At 41.2% G+C, this 15623-nt stretch overlaps 1 protein-coding gene across 1 annotated transcript in view; it reads right to left on the bottom strand.

The window, feature by feature from the left end:
* ptprk (protein tyrosine phosphatase receptor type K) overlaps window positions 1–15623 on the bottom strand; it is a 135739-nt gene that overhangs the window by 58003 nt on the left and 62113 nt on the right. Inside the window, exons 4-9 of the mRNA XM_069657296.1 lie at window positions 12626–12786; window positions 11063–11114; window positions 10910–10968; window positions 5331–5412; window positions 3776–3891; window positions 1880–2054 (exon numbers count right to left, since the gene is read on the bottom strand). Of these exons, the coding sequence (XP_069513397.1) occupies window positions 1880–2054; window positions 3776–3891; window positions 5331–5412; window positions 10910–10968; window positions 11063–11114; window positions 12626–12786 (645 nt within the window). The remainder of the gene's footprint in view (window positions 1–1879; window positions 2055–3775; window positions 3892–5330; window positions 5413–10909; window positions 10969–11062; window positions 11115–12625; window positions 12787–15623) is intronic.

The raw sequence follows: 15623 nt of genomic DNA, 5'->3' as shown, positions 1-15623 counted from the left end.
GCTCGGCTGTTTACATATTCAGACATCTTCCTGATTCTGATATGGATATTCCTGGGATAATGAGCAGAGTATTTACATTTAACTTTTCTCCACCATCTCCACCCTCCTCTCCTCTTTGCTGTCACTCTCGTATCATTCTTCCTGAATCGCTTTCGCCTTTACCCCCCTCCTCCTCTCTGCCGTCCTACCCCCTCCCTCTCTCTCCCTGGGAGATGAATTGAATATGTAAGCTATTGGATGTGAATGAATAAAGCATCCCGTCTCAAACACACATTGGTGACACCTTATTAACCGCATGTCAGCTGCACATGACAGCAGGAGCACACACAGTTGCCACTCACACACATACACACGTTCACGGCATACACATGTGCACATAGACACTAATGCAGCGGATTCACACCCAGCCTCACATCCACACACACAAGGTAGAAACACAAGCCTGGCATATACACACATCTCCACACACACAAGCTCTCCTCATTAGTCTATATTGTGTTAGTGACTTACATTTTATCAGTCAGACGCAGTGAATATGCATTTTGATTGGAAAGACATTTGACACTCCAAAAGTGAAAAACAATACAAACTTACTCATAACACAAAATATAATTGGGTCAAGAAAATAACTTGTTTCAGCAGCAGGGTCATAAAAATATTCAAATCAGCTTTATAATAACCCACGTGCTAACCCTCTCTGCTAACTGGGTTTGACAAGTTTTCACAGCATTTCTCAAAGTACCGTCAGAGCGATACTTGGTTTATGTTTTTTTGGGGGGGCTTTTATTTAAATTATTTATTTATTCATTTTTTACCGTTCAAAAATAGAAAGCACATTAGCCAAACAAATAATTAAACTGTGTTCATCTGCTCTAACGTAAGCTGCAAATTTTAGGATGTCCCCCTGCTAGCTTACAATAGTAACTTTCACGTCCTACGCTAACTTAACTTTAGCCTCAGTCTTTTAGCATGCTGACCTGTGTGTAACTACCAAGTGCATGATTATTATCCCTTTTACAGGCCTATTGTTTTAAAACATGTTAGATGGAAACATTAACAAGGCAGCCAGACAGGCTATGGCGTTTTCTACCAACTCATGAAGCTAACATTAGCTTAAAGCTGCTGTGAGGAACTTTCAGTTTGTCTTGATTTTGGCGCCCCCTGTGGACAAAGCTGACCACTTATCTCTTGGCTGATTTTGTCCTGTGTATGCTAAAGTGGTGGTTTTTAACAAAAAATCTCATCCTGCTTTCTTTAACAGTCACATGTATCACTCACTTTAAATGTTTGCCCTGTAAAATGTAAACAAAGGCAGCGTGCAGTTAATCGCTTCGTCTGACACCTACCCCCCGCCAGCAGTTTCAGGCATTAAAAATAACTAAATAGAAATAATCAATCTTGTCGCTGATGGTCTGGTTTGCTTTTGTAGCTCATATAGAGTCATCAGAATTAATTTTTTCATAACCGACAGAAAACTCCACACAGGAGCTTTAAGTAGCTAAAAAAACATGCAAACTTGACATTGGACAGGTACAAACGAGATGCCTGCTGTGGTCTTCCTCTGTCCAACAAAAGGGGCCTAAGTTTAATGAAACACTTAAAATGTTGAGTGCTACTGTTATCATTTTAATCTGAAATATGTGCAACGTGACAACAGAAGGCTTGACTGGGCGTAAGGCGTAGCAACGTTGACTAAGGGGGGCGGGGCTAAGTGAAGAGTCGACTGGCTTCACAGAAACTGAACCACCTTTGTTACTTTTTACAAACAGCTATCGACTAATGTAGAAAAAAATCACCAAAAATGTACAGAAATGAGGGAAGACAACAGGGAGAACACGATTACAACAGAGAGCACAAACGATTACAATCTTTAACTCACCTCTGACGATAAGACCTGCAAAGTTGGACACACCAGAGCCGCGCTCTGATTGGGTGACGCAGCGGTAAAGATCTTGATCCTGATTGGTGACTTCTTTGAGGTGGAAGGAGGTGGCGAACCGTCTGTGGTTGATGTTTTTGGTCAAAGCCACGGGAATATCTTCTCCGTTTCTCCTCTGAATCACAGACAAACACAAAAAGAGCCGGTTTATGAGAGGGTTAACTGCCTTGCTCAAGGTCACGGGGCAGCACTGGACCACACATGCCCACATGCACACAGACACTCACACCTCCCCTCTGCCTCACTGACAGCAGGTTTGAAGGTCATGACTACAATAGAGCCATAATGAAATCAGCAGCTATTAAACTCTTAATCATGTTAGCTGCTAGGATGTATGGCCTGGGGACGTTCTGTGTGTGTGGGCGCGAGTGTGTGTGTGTGACTCTTTATTATTAGACGTAGCAGTCCTGAAGGGGGCATATTGGGTACAATGTGTCATCTCTTTGGTCTATTTCTATCATATTAGCGACATGCAGAGATAAAGACAAATAATGTTAATATTAAAGATATTAAAAACATATTTTCTCTCTCACCTTTAGAAGTATCTTGGTGTATTTATATGTACCCCTTACTGCTTATTCAATACTTAATGTCTTTATGCTATCTTGGCTAGATGCTGAACTGCATTCTGTGTCATCAGTACTTTCAGAATGACCATTTCATAGGATCTAATTTAATCTAATTGAACCTTTCCATGTAGATTTATATTTTAGTTGCCCACTTTATGAGATAGTTGTCTTTCTGTATTTCTGCCACACCCATATTAAAAAAGTTATTTAAAACAGCTTTCAACTGATTTCCTGAGGACTATGTTTTGGTTGAAAGTAGCTCCAATAAAACTGCTCTAGTTTTATTTTGTGAAAGATCTAGTGCCGTGGCCAGTTTGTGTTTAAACTGTACCACCTTAACAGGGCTCTGACGACTTGACGACCCAAATATCACAACGACAGCCGCTTATTGTGTTGTCCTCATTTGATGGATTTATTCTCCATTTCAACACATAACAGAACTTTTAATGTGAGGTCTAACATGAGGTCAAGAGACTGTGCCGATGCCCCGTCTACTTCCAAATTGCCTTTTCATGTGAATAAATGTCTGTTCAGTCACTATCTATTGAGCCTGTGGCCCGCTGATGAAAGCCTTTGTATTTGCAGTATTACAGACTGGGTGTCTGTGGCGACTTTTGTGGAAAAAATCACAAGTGGTGCCCAGTTAGTGACGCGTTTTCCATCAGCCAGCAGTGGTTGGTCTGCCAGAGAGGGTAGGCGGAGCTAAGCGGCTGCATCTCTGGTCCCTGCAAGTGTTGCGAGTAAACAGTAATCTACTATGGCTGAACAAACAAAGAAAAGATAAGTCAAAAATAAGTGAAAATCCAAAGAAAAAGAAACAAACTCGACGCTCAGATGAAGCAAACAGTCTAAAAAGGAAAGCGACCGTCAGCGAGGAAAATCAAGAGTTACAACCGTAACAAAGGAACCCAACGATAGACATCTGGTTAAACTGGGAAGTGTCCTGCCACAACTAGTGTATATCGTCAGTAGTTGGGGCCCAAGAGAACGAAACTGAAATCTTTGAGATTGTCAGTTTAAAGAAAAGAAACCGAGACACATCCTTCTTTTGTACCAGCAAACTGTCAGCTGATTCATCACAACAGAAATAATTGTTCAGAATAATAATTTACAAACTCTGCAGAAATCAAAACAAAAGACTGACCTCACCTCTCAAGCACAGTTAATTTAACCTTTTTTTGTCATACTTTCTTGTAAATCCCAGAACAGTAGAGTAAAACATGCTTTGTTTATTAAAGTGTGTGTACATGTAAGTGTGAAGCCGTACCTGCAGCCAGAGTTTTTTGTTGGACGTGTCCCGTCCTGTAGCGATGCACTGAAATGTGGCGTTTTGTCCGGCGTTGACCTCCACGTCCCCGAGACGCAGGAAATGAGGGGATTTATCTACAGCAAATGAGATTAAAGAAATGAAGGAAAATTAGATGAAGTTAACAAAAAAGGATACACCTTTTAGTGTTTTAAAATGTTTTTGGTTTCCTTTTAGTGGTCTGTTAAAGGTGGAAACGAGGTGACAGAGCCAGAGGGAGGTATGGATAGAAACATGTCGGCTCATAACAAACACATCATATACATTTCAGGACATTCCCCAACCCTGAGGACTTTGTTCATTATTACTGCGATTAGATTTTACTGGAGTCGGATGAAGGCAGGGCACAGTGCTGCATTGCCACTGGGAGCTAACATCAATGTCACATCCAGGATATATAATTTGCATAGCTCCAAATTCTTAACCACCAGGCTAAGATATGAAATAAGCTTTTCAGACCCTGAAGATGCAGTTCGACTATGACATTTTTATTCTGGGGAGGTGATTGCAAACATAGATTGCAGCTACTATGGTGAATGAAAACACACACACACACCCTAGCCTGCACACATACACGAACCTGTGTGTCCAGAAATGCAGCTGTGAGAATGAATGCTGCCACTGTGGAGACTAAGTACTAATACTTGCTCCTTCCTATTAGGAGTCCTGCTCCTCTGCCTTTAAAAGACTTTGATTCTAGATAACTTTATTGACCAATATGATGTCGTAATTGTAACGTCTGACAGAAACAGGGATGCCTGGACCTCAAGAACAGTGCAAGAAAGCAGTGCAAGACATTTTATTTTATGACTTAAAATCAATAGAATCTATTAAATAACAAAATAGTCCCCTGAGATCTCAGCGCTACTTGACGGATGACCGCAAGGACTTGTAATTGCTTCCGTTTCAAATGTAGCGACCCTCAAGGAACCTGCCTATGGCTCTAAATTAACAGACCCGTCTGTTGGCGGTCGCAGTTTGTCGTCACAACTTACTGGAAAGTAAGGAAACACTCAAGCGAAGGAGAGAAGACGACTTGAGACGTAGCTGGAATTTAAAATGGATCGCAGCCCTCATCTCTTTCCTGTCAGTGTGAGACAAGACTGCTACTGTTCACTGTGTGTGTGTGAGTGCAACTCTGTGTGTGTGTGTGTGTGTGTGTGTGCGTGTGTGCGTGTGTGCGTGTGGGTTAAAGAGAGGGAGAGAAAGTGCTGAGTGGTCAGAATCTTCTCTCTCTATGATTGCCCTAATACTGTCTCATTTCCCGCTTCACTCTCTCCTATTCCCTCTTTCTCCCTCTCACAATCTCTCTCTCCCTCCTTTTATTTCTCTCATTTCCCCCCCTACGACTCGCCTTTCTCCCCTCGTTGCATCCCTCCTCTCCTGTGTCACCTTCCCACTTATCTACCCGTTCGACTGCAACAGAAACCATCCCAGGTACAGTCTAATTAGTGGCCAAAGCTATCAGCGTCTATTCAGCGAACTAGGACTAATTGCTGGCATGCTAATGACTCACCGCATGGGTAGCTGAGCACCTGAATGTCGTCGATGGCGATGAAGCCGGCTTTGCTGTCCGAAACCTCGGCTTCAAAGATGACCTGAGAAAAGAAAGAGGGATATTTTAGCTATTATGGCCTTCATTATTTTCAATCTTCCATCCTTTATTTAAACAGGCCCCTTTTTATAGTGAAGAAGAATAAACATACAGAACAAGCACTTGGAATCGAACATACACTTAGAAAACAATTACAAGAAGCAATAAAAATGTTAGTTCATAAAAGTGTAAGAAATTAGAGCATGAAAAAATGTTAAGTTTGCTGTCACAGTGTGGGCCTCCTTGCAAAGTGTGTTTAAACCTTATTAAATTAAACACAGAGGAGATTATTAGTATTTCAAGTCTCTTCTGACCCTCTATTATTAAAAAAGTTGTGCATACAAAATGTCTAAAAACAACAGCTAAAGCCATCCCTGGGAGAAAAATGAAACTTACATAATCTAAAAAATGTGCTCGCACATCACAAACCCTCCACGGCACTGTTACCGAACATCAACCTTCTCTGTTTTTGTTACCACATCAGACACTGTGTCTCCAAGTTTCAGATGTTTTCCCCACTGCACTGGAAGCTACAAAGTAAGCATATTGCCATTTAAATTTGCTGTCAAGGTGATGGATGTAATCTGAGTTGTCACAGTGCAGATAGAAAAGGCAGTGACAGCCGTCAGCGATGTGCATTAAACTGGATAAATACAAAGCTGCCATCCTGGCTGCTGCTGGATTTATACATTCTGGCCAACAAGCCAAGGAGGATAAATGAGATACTTCCTGTTGGATCATAGTAATCTCCTTTGGTACACACAAAATGGCTGCAACAGAAATGATAACAAGTAATGGAGCTGAATGCGGTAGGGCAGGGCAGAGTATGAGAGAATCTATTTGTTGTTCTTCAGTTCTATTTAATTACTTTTAGAGCTTTTTTGTTACATCTGCTTTCTTTCTTTGTGTGACGTATCGTATAAGTGTGCATTACCTAAGACTATAAACATTGGAAACATGATATACTTTCCCTGAAGAGCTGCACTAAATTAGTGAATGTTAGCATGCTACATGCTAAACTAAGACAGTGAACAATGTAAACATTACTTTCCATAAAAGCTATACTAAATAAGCAGACGTTAGCATGCTATACACAAAAGACTATAAACATGGTAAACATTAGCCTACATATACTTTCCCTAAAGAAAAGCACTTATTTAGCGAATGTTAGCATGCTACAAGCTAAGACAGCAAACTATGCAAACATTATACTTTCCATAAAACCTATACTCAATTAGCCAATGTAAGCATGCTATACACAAACTAAGACTATAAACATGGTAAACATTATACTTTCCCTGAAGAACTGCGCTAAATTAGCGAATGCTAGCATGCTACAAGCTAAACTAAGACTGTGAACATACTAAACAGTACGTGTACTTTCCATCAACACCTTAACTGAATCACACAATACTACAACCTAAACTAAGATGGTGAACATGTTTAACATTATATACTTTCCCTACACATACTAAACATCAGCATTTTAACGTTGTAATTTTGAAAATGTTAGCAAGCTGACATTAGCATTTAGCTCAAAGCACCACTGTGTCTTACTACAGTCACGTCAAGCTGCTAGTATGACTCGTATTCTCATTTACAGCAATTTGTGGTTGAGAAACTGTCATTTATCTGTATTTCAACACACAAACACCATCAAAGTGTTAAATACATGTATAAAAAACAAGAGGGAAGCAGAAACAGAGGACTACCAAAATGTGGGCCTTTGCTTCTCTAAATTCTATATTTTGAGTGTTATAATGGCATTCAACAGGTGCTTCCATTCACCGTAATTTCTTCATCATCATCCCTCTTTCTCACTCGCATCCTTCTAATTTTACTCCTTGTGTCTCCCTTTCTGTCTCTGTTTTCCAACAGTGTTTACCCAGAGATGTGCACTGTAATGAACAGAGGAGAGGAGGTCGCTATCAAAAAGAGAGACTGCGGGGGGAAAGAAAGCGAGGGGGGTGAGCAGTTGTTGTCATTCATCACCTGTAAGAGGAAATCTGCCGTGAACTGTTTACCCATAGCTTATCATCCCCTGCTTGTCACACTCTCCCCCCTCTCCGTCTCACTCCCCCGCCAATCTATCTTGTCTCTCTCTCCTATCATCTTTCACTCATAGCTCACTGTGGAGCACAGCAGAAAGACATCGCTTGACTTTTAATACCTTCATCTCTGTCTGTCTGAAGCCCGGCCTGCCTGTCTGCCTGCCCGCCTCCCCAGTCTGCTGATCCTTGCTTGTTATACAAAACAGGTTAATTTTGGTAGCCATAACATGACCTAATGACCCGTTCTTCTCTTTTGTGTGCACATGCTTGAAATTAATCTCTCTGAAAAGTTCACTTTTTGTGGAAAGTATTATATTTATTATTAAAAAACAGAACTGTTTTAAATTCAAGTCGCAAGTCATTGAGGGCAAGCCCAAATCATGAGGTAAAGGCTGCTCTTTCAGGTCTAATGTTGACTACTATAATGACATGTTTGCATTCGAATAATTTTCTAATATTTTCAACGTAATTTGCACATAATAAACCCTTTTACGTAGCGTTTTATTCAAGAGTAGTCCAGAGTATTCTGAGTACAAGTCAGTTGAATAAATATTTGCCGCCTGCCTTAGGGTGGAGCATAACATGTCTCTATAGCAACCTTTTCAATAGAATAAAACAACACTAAAACTTAGAGAGGTTTAGGCTAGGTTTTGCAGGTTGCTTTAAATATAATTTGAATAAGTTATGTGTTTCAATTTGTTCAAACTTTTCCACATTTTTTGTGTAAAAGAAAGCACTTCTGTAGCTATGCAAGGCCGTACCTTACTGTCTTATTAAGTACATTATTCAGACTTCAGGTTATTGTGATGTTAATTTATCTATAGCCTTTTTACATTGCATTCCACCACAGAGCCATTACAAAGCTCCACCAATATACTGCTTTTGTAATTTCACATTAGACCAAGCAACGCCAGTGTAAAGCCGCCCCAGTGTGTGTTTCTACATTGCGTTCCAGTGTTGCAGGAGCAAAAGGCGCGCGATGTGAAAACAGCTGTGGCTCAGTGGCAGTCGGTCGTCTCTTAATCAAAAAGGTTGGTTCGATCCCCAGCTCCCTCAGTCTACATGTCGAAGTGTCCTTGAGCAAGACACTGAACCCCAAGGCATAGCCAACGGTGTGTGAATGGGATTAGTACTGATTGACAGACTACACTTCATGTAGCAGCCTTTGCCATCAGTGAATGTGAGTCAGAAAAGGTGACATGTAGTGTAAAAGCAGCTTTGAGTGGTCGCAAGACTAGAAAAGCACTATACTGTATAAGAGCAGTCCATTTACAATTTTACCATTTATAAAACAGTGGGTGCTTCACGCACACACACACACACACGGCGATGATCCATCCTGCCAGCGCCTCCATTTACTCAGATGGCTTTTCACCTCTGTTATTCCTGTTACTACCTCCGATGTCGGCTCAGAGGTGGAACGACTTCGCCCCACCATTCAGCCGTTCTGTGTTTTACATTAAAGACGAGGCATAACAATCCTGCCTTGAACTAGCAGTGTGAAAGGGGCTGTTAATTTGTTTACGTTGTGTTTTCAAATCCCAAGCAAACTCTTTTAACAGTAAAGTCACGAAGTCATGTTTCAAAGCAGTAAAGTCTTAAACTCAAGTCTCATTAGCGTGAGTTGGTTTTAGGTCTTCCTGCTGTTAATGATCATGTTTTCCATAAAGTTTAAATGATTCCCACAGAGGTCACTGCAGCCTGGACGTAAATCACTGCTTATTTTCTCTCCTTGCAGTATAAATGATCAACCACAAGACTCTTTGCATTGTGTGATTCATGAATGGGATGGTGGTAAGTATTTCCATCACGCAGGTGTCAAGCACTTCCTGACTCTTCATGGAGATCAGCGTGAGGAGGGATTACTGATCGCTTCGCTTTACAAGTTCTCACATGGGCAAAACGCTGAAGGCTGAGGGCTGACATATCATCGCTCCTGAGCAGAGTTGGACGATAGCGTACATCCTTTTATCAACCAATCGCATCTATCACTCTGATCTATGCATGTGTGGGCACTGAATCAAAAATGTTTAAATCAGGAGGCAAGGAGTGTTTTTCCTTTGAATCTTCTCAGGCATGAAAAATGTTGTGCTTATATGACCCAAAGCTGAAGGTAATGAATGTTAATGTGGCAGAAATAAACTAGTTAAGACGTGTTGTGCTGCAACAAATGAGTTTTTTCCTTAATGAATCTAATTTTGGTCGATGAAATGTCAAAAGTTGGTAACAGAAACTTACATGGAAGTTGGCCGTAGTCCAGGATAGCATCTTCTTATATCTTTTTATGTCAAACATATTTACTATCATATATAAAAAAAGAACATAACATAAAATCTAAATATCTGAAAAGCTGAAATCGTCACGTTTTTGGCATTTTTTGCTTTAAAGAGACCAAAACGATCGATCAGTTTTCCTTTAATCAACTGCTCAATAAAAGATGAACCCTTGCAGCCCTAATTAAGTATACATCAACATCTATCAAGTCTAGTGATAGTCAAGAAACTCACCCACTATCTTTAAACTTTTCTTTCTAAATAAGGACCACTATGTAATTAGAGGTCTACCTAAATAACATTGTGTGGGTGTGTGTGTGTGCGTGAGTGCTTTTTGTGTGCACATCAGATATTCTGTGACAGCGTGTGTGCGTGACTACATGAGCCGGCATGTGCCTGTGCTCCCCTGGTGAAACCAGTCTCATTACAACTCAAGCCAAAGTGCTAACACAGAAACATGTTCCAACATGAAAAAATATCTTCATAACCTCCAATCCAATAACCTGTTTCATAGCCTGAAAAAGCTACATAAGCCTCAGCAAACGCGCATGATTATGTTCAATTAAAACATGTTGACACACGAGTTTCATGCTGGTGATCTCCTCCTGTAGTCACTGAGGGCCATTTGGGCTCCAGATGGGCCATTTGGAAGATGCTTTCACGCCTTACAGTAATATCATACAGTCCCCAGGCTGCGTGTGTGAACATGATCAGTGTGTGTCTGCCTGCGAGGACACTCAGAGACGAGCTATCCCACAACGTGTCCGCATCTGTCGGCCGACAAACACACACTGATCAGGCTATCTGACCGTTAGAGATTAAAAAAGAAGAAACATACATGATGTGTTCTTTAAAAGTCCTGATTATATTCTACCTCTCTGAATCATGAAATGTTCAGGTTTGAACACATATCAGTTCATTAAAAACAAAGTCCAGTATGGCGACACACCCCCGTGCATGCAAACACATGTGCACACACACACCCCACCCTCGTCTTTGTAGCCTAATCGTCACCTCCTGAGCCTCAGTCAACACAAATAAATCAGCCGCCTGCCTCACAGCATGAGTCTGTGTGTGTGTTTGTGTGCGTGTGCGTGCAGTCACATGAACACAAGTGGAAATAAAGACATGCAGGCATAAACACGGCCGCTGGTTGTCTGAGTACTTAGGGAGTTACCTGATATTCATTGGGCCAAAAGGTGGAGACGGCAAGTTCTGCTTTCAGCCAGTCTTTACCTGAAAGACGACAGCACAGTTAACACAAGCGAATAAAATCACATTAGATCAAGTTATGAAAAGAGTCTGAGTTATAGTCTGAGTCAGTCTTTACCAGTGTAGGACGTCACGTTCCATATCGGGTTGGCCAAAGGACCCTTGTTTACCTAGAAGTAACACAGAGTACAATGTTAATAAAGTCCTTTGCATCTCCTGATGAACTCCGAGAGGCCTACTTTCCATTTAATGACAGGAAAATAATAATAATAGCACACATATTAAGTCATGTATTTGTGCAACAGGGAGGTCAGAGGCCAGGGACAGCTCCAACCCCACCTCTTGGCTGTAAGGAACTCTATTTCGCAGGGAGATATTTTGCAGTAATGTGACTTTGTGCCATCAGATTGAAGGGCAGTCGCCCTCCTCATAATGCTACCCTGCAGCTCGCAACCAGGTAATGGTAGAACCAGTAAAATAGCAATCTTCTGCTAATGTGTTTTCTAACCACCTCCACAAACTGTGAGAAAAGTCATGATGAGGAGAGAGAGCAGATTAGAAGGCAGGAGGATTGTGGAAACAACTAAAGTGGAGGGAATGAAGTTTGGATGATTGCATCAGAAAAATGCAGCTATCAGTGTGTTAGATACAACTAGTTTGATGCTTCATAGATGTCGAACAAAGTGACACTACATCTTAACACGGAGAGAACCTCAGCGTGTTAAAGGGGCAAGTTTTCAGATTTGAAAAGTTCAGATTTTATTGTGAAATTATGGTTAAAAGGGCCAGTTTGCCAATTTTCAACCTCCTTATGGGGAGCTAATGCAATTATGGTAAGAAAAAATGCAATTTGGCTCTGTGCCTTTGGAGTATGCTATCCTCTTCTCTCCTCCACCAGACTAAGTAAAACGCGTCATCTAGCAGAGGCCAAGGAGCTTGCTAAACTACACTTCCTCAATCTAGGACGCCGCCTCTGATGTCATGTCTCGTTCTAAATCGTCAGGTTTGAAATGTAGACTGCAGACCTGAAGATTCTGTAGACGATCCACCGGTATACTCTTGTTGTATTTTGGATTCTGTACCGCTCTGAGCCGTTGCCTGCAGCGGCCAATGTCCTTGACTGTTAACGGTAGTGTTTCACTGCAGCATCTCTCGCTGGGCCTTTCAGAGGGGGGGGCGCAAAGCACGCTGAGTGTTGTGGGAATGCAGAATGGGCGAAACCACGAGCTGTTTGTACAACTTTCTCCACAGCTATGGCGCCAATTTCAAATATTATTGTGTCTATCGATTACAGAGAACACCAGCTTTGACTGCCAGTGGCTTTTTCCAGGGGCAAATTGCTCCTTTAAGGCATGGCAGTCAGCAGCCTCTGACGGCATACTCTCTGCAGTACTTGTGGTTGTGTTTCTCAAAATCCAGACCACATTTCCCATAAATCCTGTTTGGTGTTCTTTAAACTGAAGGGACCATCTGCCATGGTGACAATCAGGAAGCTTTAACTCATCGAGAGTTGAATTCTTGGACTAGAACGACCGTACGTTTTGGAAAATAAAGGGGGAAAATGAAAGAAGGCAGTCAAGCTTGTGTCTCATGGAATCAAACCTCGTCTTACACAGTGTATCTTGTAATGCAGAGGCCAGTAGAGCTGTTCAGATGGTTTTATTGTGTTTATTCTCATTACCTTCACCAGGACGTTGAGGGTGCCGGGGCTGGAGCCGTCCGGGCTGGTGAGCAGATAGTTGAAGTCGATACAGTGAGTGTCGTTCTCCTTCATGACTGGCAGCTGAAACCTGGCCTTCTCCCCGACATCGTACTGAGAGACGTCCACGTACATGTAGGAACCTGGACACAGAGACAAGGAGAGGGTCACCAAGGATTTAAAAAAAAATACATGTACATGTATATTTCAAAGGGCATCAGGTTCAGAAGTCTTTCTGATTACACACTATCAATTAGCTCATTTTATTTGCAGCTGTTTGTGCTTGTTCACCACTGAACCACCTGATGGATCCACTGCATGACTGGACTAGTAACGGTGCCCCCTGAGGAGGTTGTTAGTGTGAAGATGCTGGAAGTATTTTGACTGGGCTTGCCAAAGAGAAGGCTTTATGCCCACTGCCTCTGTTACATGTACCTGCATGAGGGAGCCGATTCCTTGTGCTACTGTGTGTCTTTCAAATAAACCACGCAGGAGACATGAACAGCTCAGAGAGACAGCTCCAACCTTTTGTTACTCCTCGTCTTTTTAACCCCTTTAAACTTATTTAAAATGCTTTGCAAAGTCGGCCATTTCAAGTTAACATAGAACTGATGTGAATTCAAACCTTGTGTTTATATTCTGGCATTGATTCAACATATTTACACAGCAGCCATTGAGCTCTGACATCACGCTCAGCGTGGAGAGCTCAAATGCTGTTATAATGTGATGCTGCTGCTGTGCTCCAGAAATCTGACACATGTTTCACAGCTTTTAAAATAACCCACAATGAAAAGTGAACATTTCAGTGACAACCAGCCATATTTCAAGGTAAAACAACATATATCAGAACTCAATGCATATAGACAACAGCTAGCATTAGCATTCAACATCTTAATAGCTAACCGCTCCTCTGTTATGCTAACATAAGCTACCTTTTGAGTTATCAAATATGTTGTTTGACCTTAAATCATGGGCAGATTTCCCAAAGGACTTTTACTATCTATTGTCTCAGTTCAGTTGCTGTTCATTCTTGAAACTGTGAAGTTTAACAACTTGTTATAGTTTATATAATATGCAAACCTGGAACACAGCAAAAGGACACTGTTACAGCATTTGCACCTCCCACCCTGCATGTGGTGAATTGTATGCTGTATTTTTCTGCTTTTGTTGTCTTCATTAGTTAATATTTCAGGGTTTTTATTTTATGCTTGATGAACATAGGTTTTAGTGTCTTTTGCACAATGTTGTGATGCTTGTCAATTTAAATTTCACAGTGTATCCTGTGTAGGGATGCACGATATAATTCTGCCGATATTTTCCGCCGATAAAACAACGCTTTAATTCTGCCTAAATGCTCAATGATTCCCTAAAAAAGCTTGACAAATATTAGTTTTATTTGAAAAAAAATGTTACAAACAAATAAATATGGCATTTTGTACATAAGCTATTAAGCAGTGAATGTGTACGTTTTAAAAAGCACCGTTTTATGTTATTTCTGCATCTGCCAGCGGGCCACTACAATAAGAGTAGGCATTATATCACTTCCACTACAGGGGAGACTTAATGTTCTCTGCATTAGGGTGAAAAAACATGTGCCTAATATATCAGTATGGAAATCGACAATCAGCAAAAAGGGTTGTAAAATATCGGCATATCGGCAATAAAAATCCAATATCGTGCATCCCTAATCATGTGGCATTTACGTGATAATTAATACGCTGAAAAATATGACTCTAAATCATCCATTACTGAAAATCTCTAACACTTTATATCCTTGTACATCCGTGTTTCTGTTGTGTCTAGTGTTCGCCAGACCCACGCCGACCAGGACGTATTCCTCTGACAACAGTTTGGCCTTCACTATTTGGAGCATCCACTTTCTTGTCATGGGAACAAAAAAACCCAAACACCCTTTGTTCTTTCATGGTTTCACTTTTTAGTTTCTTTCTCCTTTCACTCCTTTTGGGCTTACAGAACAAGAATCAGTCATCAGTCCCCCCCAGACACATAAAACAAACCCCTGTTCCGACGAATGTGCCATTTGTTCCTCCTTTGTGATTGCGGCGCTGTTTCTCAGCAAGCCAAGAACAAATAAACACGGGACGTGGAAAACAAAGAGAGGAGAAGAGAAGAACTACTTCTTTCTTTTATATTCCTCAATTTATGCTCTTATGAATTCACACTATTTTCGGTCTCCTCCTCAGCTCTTTAGTTCTGCCTTCTCTGGTGTGACCATGAAAGTAAAAGACACAAAACAACAAAAACATTTGTGGAACTTGATGAAAAAATTCACACAAAGGTGCCAGCTTGTGGCAAAATGTCATGTCATGTTGCTGCAGTTTGCACAGGCGTCTTAACCACACAGCTTGCAATATATCATTCCCTGCAATTACCCAAAGCCGTCACATGATGAGCTGCATTTTCCACAGTTACCCTCCAGCTATGCTTTTCTGTTTGCTTATTTTGTTTGCATGTGTTCCTAGTTTTCTTATTCTAATATGACGGGACTCTGGGAAACATTTCCAGTCACTGCTGATAAGAAAGAAACCAAGAAGAAATGTGCATCAGGTACTTTGTCATCCCTACTGTCACTGCTGAGAACTACACCTTGTACCTATAGCAGTCGACTGCAGGAAATGGAGCTGGAAATCATACATAATCTGGCCGTGTTGACAGGACAGTCAGTCAGCCCAACCAGATGTTCCAGTAATCAGCTCAGACCTCAAACAGATGTTGTTCCCCTGAAATATGATGAAATGATCCTTTCTGCCTGATCACAAACTCAGAGAAAGAAGCCATGTCAGATCTAGGTGGAGAATAGGGATGTAGAAATAATGCTGTTTAATAAATAATCAATCAGACAAAATCATGTTGCTGCATTTCTCAGTTTTATATTGTTAAAGATTAAATATCTTTGGTTTCTGGACTGTTGGTCGGACCAAACAACGAGTATGAAGATATGAATGTGGCCTCTGTGAAA

The sequence above is a fragment of the Semicossyphus pulcher genome, unplaced genomic scaffold (assembly GCF_022749685.1).
Source record: "Semicossyphus pulcher isolate SPU_LCO1_2020_fin unplaced genomic scaffold, fSemPul1.0.p SCAF_11, whole genome shotgun sequence".
NCBI classification, from domain to species: Eukaryota; Metazoa; Chordata; class Actinopteri; order Labriformes; family Labridae; genus Semicossyphus; species Semicossyphus pulcher.
Note: the sequence above shows the minus strand (reverse complement) of the source record. Positions and strands in the feature narration are given on the sequence as shown.